This window comes from Pangasianodon hypophthalmus, chromosome 9 (assembly GCF_027358585.1).
Source record: "Pangasianodon hypophthalmus isolate fPanHyp1 chromosome 9, fPanHyp1.pri, whole genome shotgun sequence".
Classification (NCBI taxonomy): domain Eukaryota; kingdom Metazoa; phylum Chordata; class Actinopteri; order Siluriformes; family Pangasiidae; genus Pangasianodon; species Pangasianodon hypophthalmus.
The window spans coordinates 21,068,108-21,074,562 of record NC_069718.1 but is presented as its reverse complement, the minus strand read 5'-3'; the positions used below and the strand labels follow the sequence as shown (position 1 = coordinate 21,074,562).

The window sequence follows — 6,455 nt, the reverse complement described above, 5'->3', positions numbered from 1 at the left end:
TCTCTCTCTCTCTCTCTATACCCCCTCACCCCTCCCCCCGCCCCCACGCTCACTCACTGTTAACGTCATGACGTCACACGCAGACAAAAATGGAACGTTATCTGGCCCCGCCCCTCATAACAAAAAGCAATAATGTTAGTCTTCCATGAGAAAGATTTCTCCAATAACTGAAACAATTTATCATTTCTTTTTTTATTTGCATTTAACAAATACTCAGAGGAAAGGAGCAAAGTCATACAGCAGTGTACAGAAAACAGAACAGACAGCTTCACTTAGAAGTAGTTATCAACAGCAGAAGGAAGAAATATCATAATTATAAAACATTATAGCTAAACTGTCCTGAAAAGGGCACTGATACAAACAAATAGCATTTAAAGCATCCAAAAAAAAAAAAAAGAAGTAAAAGATGGGATGAGGATATGGACTATTAATTTCTCATCAGACCAGGATCGATTAAGGACATGCACCCCACAATAATCCATCCATTTTCTGTACCGCTTATCCTACACAGGGTCACGGGGAGCCTGGATCCTATCTCTGGGGGACTCGGGGCACAAGGCAGGGGACACCCTGGATGGGGTGCCAATCCATCGCAGGGCACAATCACACACACACATTTACACACTACGAACAATTTAGAGATGCCAGTCAGCCTACAATGCATGTCTTTAGACTGGGAGAGGAAACCAGAGGCGAGATTCGAGCCCCCAACCCCAGAGGTGCGAGGCAAACATGCTAACCACTAAGCCATCGTGGCCCCCCCACCACACAATAATCAACAAATGTAAATACTGAGGTTACCTAACGCTTACCAACAGACAACGATATAAGTTATGTAGCTATAACTAGCTATAACTAGTATTGATTATTACTGTCAAAAGTTATGTAGCTATAACATGACTAGTACCGATCCAGACTGTCACAAAATTACACAGCTATAATGTGACTAGTAATGATTGCTACAATTTTTACTTTTACTGTTGTCACAACATAGGTAGTTACATTGCTACAACAAAACTTCGTTAATCAGGAAATGTTGTAGCTACGTAACGACAACATAATTTGGTTAGCTGGAACTGTACAGTTTGATCCTCTGATATTCTTTAGTCTCATCTGGTCATTTGACTCACATTTACAAACTCACATCCGTTTTTTCCAGTTAATTATGAAGCTAGCGTCATTGTTATGCGACGACAGGCTAGTAAACTGCTAGTGCTGTGGGGAGATACAACCATTCAAAAGTGTAGCTACAGACATCTCTTGAACCATGGCAGAGCAGGCATACAGTCGGTCCTGGCTCCAATGCCAACATGATATGAAAGAGTTGTTTTTGGCAGAATGGGTTGTTGTGGAGAATAGGAAATTTAAATTTCATTCCAGACCTGCATTTAGAGGCTTAAGTATTTTATAGATTAAAATAAATTTGTTACATAATTTGCTACTGTACCCTATGTTGGCTAAATCTAAAATGTATATAATCACTTTATAGAGAAAGCTACACATTTACTGTGCTGCCCACTAGCTGTAAATAAAACATGTAAACTAGCATGGCTTATTAAATTTTTACAATATACATATACATACAGTCGGTCCTGGCTCCAATGCCAACATGATATGAAAGAGTTGTTTTTGGCAGAATGATATGGGAATTGGATATGGGTCAGGTCTTATATACAGTAGATCTAAACAGATGGGGCAAAATTATGTGTTTTTTTAGGGGTGACAGCAATTTGCTAACATCGGTGCTTCTGTAAGTGGGTGTATTTGTGAGAGATGTTGGTGTAGGCTGCTAAATCCTCAGCTGGGATTGCTTTAAAAATAGGCTACAGTAAGTATAAAAATAGACCTTGTGATACCAGTTAGTATATAATCATGGTTTCACTTGGATGTCTATGCATTTGCTTTGAAACATTTAATCCTCCTTGCTCATGCAGCACTCGTGAATGAGAGTATTCATTATTGCATCCAGTTTATCTAAATATACCATATACCAGACTGCTAATTTTCTTACAGTAAATTGCAATCTGCCGAAGAAGAACAACAATATAATAGTCCTGGTACTATATTTTCTATAAAAACAATTTAATGCCAGTCTTGCCATTTCTGGATTTTACAGTGACATTAGCATAGTGTATGGAGAAAAGCCAGTGTGAACTGCCGGTATACAATCTGTGGATAGGACCATGCAAATAGCAATATCCCCATGATGCTAATCAACGTATAATACATATCCTGTACAGTGACATTCTATGTAACAATATCATTTATATATATTGGACCAAACCCAGACCCTGGAGCTGTGAGGCGGCAACGCTACCTGTCGTTCCAGTATGTGTTATTTTGTGTGAAATTGAAACTCATGCAATCACATGTTTGTTCTTGTTCATCATGTGTATGTAAAAACAATGTACTCAAGACATTGTTTCAGTCCTCACTGTCCACTATTCCTACAGCAACATTAAAACTAATGTGTAAGCAGAGAACTATGATTCAATTTGGAAAAAATAGGCTTAACACCCTCGTTTAAATAGAATAGATTAGTTTAACTGAGTGCAGTGACAATAGAATGATTAAATCAGTTAATCCACATCTTTAGTTGGGTCTGTTTAAATTTTATTATGTGGAATTTAATTTGCATTTAATGTTGAGTACTGATAGTAAGTGCTGATAGTACTTATGCCCCAAGGAGTCGATGCTATTTAAATGTATGATTAAGGTTGTAGTTGTGAGGAATTGTGTGAAAAAGGTCCTGCTCGCTTGCACAAGCCCCCACACAGAGGATCAGTGGATCAGAAAATGGTAGTAGTTGCTATAATACGTGATGCTGTTTTCCTTCACACTTCAAGCTGGGCTGCAGTGAGGATGTCAGACACTTATTTTTAAATAACCTGACTGATTAAACTCAGTTATTTTCTTTGCAGGAGGCTGAGCTGAAGAATGTTCTTTTCAGAGCTGGAGATCGGTTGAAAGTCCAAGGGAGGATTCATTCTGATGCTAAAAGGTAAGCTAAGACTAAAAGCCTGCTAATAAAACTACAGTACTTTAATCTTAATATTATCTATAACATATTAATATGCAGTACATTATATATGATATATTCAAATTAAAGTAGAAGTACAGAAGTATGGTATTTTTATAACAAAATATTTAACATAAACCAGGTGTTCTTGTTCACTGAATTAGCTGCCCTTGCAATTTGTGTTATATCATTTCAGTAATAAAATTTCAGTACTGCCATAAATTTAAAAATTACAGGACTTATAACCTGGCATTTTGCTCATATTAATCAATGATAAGAAGAGAAATATTGTGGAGAATAGGAAATTAACCTAAAATTTAAATTTCATTCCAGACCTGCATTTAGAGGCATAAGTATTTTATAGATTAAAATAAATTTGTTACATAATTTGCTACTGTACCCTATGTTGGCTAAATCTAAAATGTATATAATCACTTTATAGAGAAAGCTACACATTTACTGTGCTGCCCACTAGCTGTAAATAAAACATGTAAACTAGCATGGCTTATTAAATTTTTACAATATACATAATGTAGTTTCAGAGAGTTTCAGAATGTGTTGCTCAGCTCATAAAGTAATACTTAACCTAGTTATCTATAATCATGTCTATATTAACCATATCTATATTTTATATTTCTGAAGGTTCCAAGTTGACCTAGGTTCCAGCTCCAGTGAACTAGCTCTTCATTTTAACCCTCGTTTTCATGATGGTGATGACAAGGCGCCAGTGCTGGTGTGTAATTCAAAGTGTGATGGAGTCTGGAACAAGGAGCAAAGGGAAACACACAACCCTTTCCAGCCAGGCTCCACTTTTAAGGTACAACAGAGGCCATATGACCAAACAGTATACAGTATATGTTTATTGTATTTAAAGTCTGTCTTTGTATTCACAAAATATATTTAGTAAGTTTTTACACCAGTCACTACTGATATAGGTTATTAAATCACACAGTGACAGTTGTCTGAATTAAGCAGATTACATAACAGTGAAAGATGAAAAGTAGGAGAAGTAGAAGAAGTGGGATGTATAATCTTGCCATCATTACCATCTCTTTCCCAGGTTGTAGTGAAGCATGCGGGAGGACTGTTTGAGGTGATGTTACCTGATGGGCATGTGATTGAGGTCCCCAATCGGCAAGGGCTGGAAGTCATCACTTATATTCGTATCAAGGGTGATATTAGCCTCACTTCTTTTAAGCTGAAATGAGAACAGTGTTATCCTGAGAAAAACAGGCCCTCTGCTGTTCAGAATATAAAATGCCTTGTGCTACTGGATAATTATAAAACTAACAAACAACCAAACCAACAAACAAATATGTACAACATGTGTAGAGGTGGCTTGTATCAATTGGCTGTCAATTATTCAAAATATCACTATACGATTTTTGGCAACCACATTGCCTTATTTGTGATTAACAAACATTTTAAAAGGATTAATTTGGATTTTGTGGATTGTTTGTGATTTTTGTGGGCTATGGGAGGTATTTTGTGCCAAAAATAAAATTAAAATTAAAACACAAAAATTAAAATGTTCACCCCATTCGCTATTTCTCTTCCCATATATGTATGTATTTCATTATCCCAAAATGAAAATGAAATAAAATAACTCCATTTGCATTTAAATTTTCCATGTAAGCCTGCAACATTAGTGTCAAAAATAAAACTAAAACCAAAACATCATTTTCTCATTTTATTTTCTTCATCTGTATAATTAAAATAAAATGCTAACAGAAAAAAGAAAACCGAACTACATGTTGGGATTAGGAACACCTGTACACCTGCACATTCATGCAGTTATCTAATCAGCCAATCATGTGGCAGCAACACAATACAAAGAAATCATGCAGATACAGCGCAAGAGCTTCAGTTCGTGTTCATATCACAGATCAGAATGTGGAAAATGTGATCTCAGTGACTCAGTGATCTCATGATGAAGTTCCTCCCAATTAGATTGCATGCTTTTCTCATGTAAATAAATAACATAAATTGGCAGACAGAATGTTTCTGTACAATTCTGAATTCATTCTGCTGCTACCATCATGAGTTATAGCATCAATAAAGATTAGTGAGAATGTTCCAGAAACAGCCTTGCAAACCCAAGCCATGACACTACCTCCACCGCACTTGACCGATGAGCTTGTATGCTTTGGATCAGGAGCAGATCCTTTCTTTCTCCACACTTTGGTAGAAGTTAATTTTGGTTCCAGAACATTTGTGGCTCATCTCTGTATTTCTTTACGAATTCCAATCTGGCCTTCTGATTCTTACTGCTGATGATTGATTTGCATCTTGTGGTATGGCCTCTATATTTCTGCTCTCAAAGTCTTCTTTGAACAGTGGATTGTGATACCTTCACCCCTGCCTTGTGGAGGTTGTTGGTGATGTCACTGACTGTTGTTTTTGGGTTTTTATTCACACCTCTCACAATGTTTCTGTCATCAACTGCTGTTATTTCTGTCATCAATTGCTTTTCTGACATATTCCAGGTCTGGTTGTTAGTACACCAGTGGTTTCTTTCTTTGTTGTATTGGCTATACCCAATGCTTATGCTTTTCTCAGCTTCAAAATGGCTTGCTTTTGTCCCATAGACAGCTCTCTGGTCTTCATGTTTGTTTATCCTTTTTAACAACTAATGCAGTCCTCACAAGCGAAACCCAGGACTCAAACCAAGAGTAGACATTCAGAGATATTAATTATTTAAACCAGGGATGTCTGGTTTATTACTGGCCCTTTGTGGATAAGATTGGAAAATCTGCAGGTTTTCATTCCAACCAGGTTTGATTCCGCCTGTTTAATCAGTTGATTTTAGCTTTCAGTAGACTCAGGTGTGGCTTCTGCTTTTTTGGAATTAAAACCTGCACCCACACCAGCCCTTTCTGGAGAAAACTGGAAACCCCAGGTTTAAACAATCAATCTAACAGGGCACACCTTGGCAACAAGAAACACCTGTCAATCACCTGTTCCAGTATTTTTGATCACTTGAAAAATGGATGAGTTCCAACAAAAGGTGCCATGTTCTAAGTTGTTTAACACATCTAGATGTAAATATCAGGAAAGCAGAAATACTGATTTATTGTCTCATATATATCTTTTGATCTCAAACCCAAATGTTTAATGTACTGTTGAGAGGCTAATTTCAGCGAGATTGTAAATCATTTCAAAATATCCATTTCTAGTCAGCTAGAATCAATCTGTAAAACTGTATACCATTAGGAAAGGAAACAAAGGAAAACATACAATATCATTAACTTTACTGTAAATCCAGACCTCAAAGGCCTGACCATCATTTCCTTTGACAAAACAGCAAAGCTTCATTAATATCAGCAAACCAACATAAAACCAATGCAAAAGACTGTTAGCCTTTATTTACCTACCCAACAGCCTACTAGTTTATATAGCTAGCAACTTACATTTAAGTTATAAATTCAAAGTATAA

General features: G+C 36.6%; 1 protein-coding gene across 1 annotated transcript; it reads left to right on the top strand.

The window, feature by feature from the left end:
- Positions 1–2,675: 2,675 nt before the first annotated feature.
- On the top strand, positions 2,676–4,696 carry LOC113530073 (galectin-1). Its single transcript, XM_026919780.3, has 4 exons — positions 2,676–2,799; positions 2,922–3,001; positions 3,662–3,836; positions 4,080–4,696. Exons 1-4 carry the CDS (start codon positions 2,797–2,799, stop codon positions 4,224–4,226), a joined length of 405 nt encoding a protein of 134 aa, XP_026775581.1. The 5' UTR covers positions 2,676–2,796; the 3' UTR covers positions 4,227–4,696.
- Positions 4,697–6,455: the final 1,759 nt, after the last annotated feature.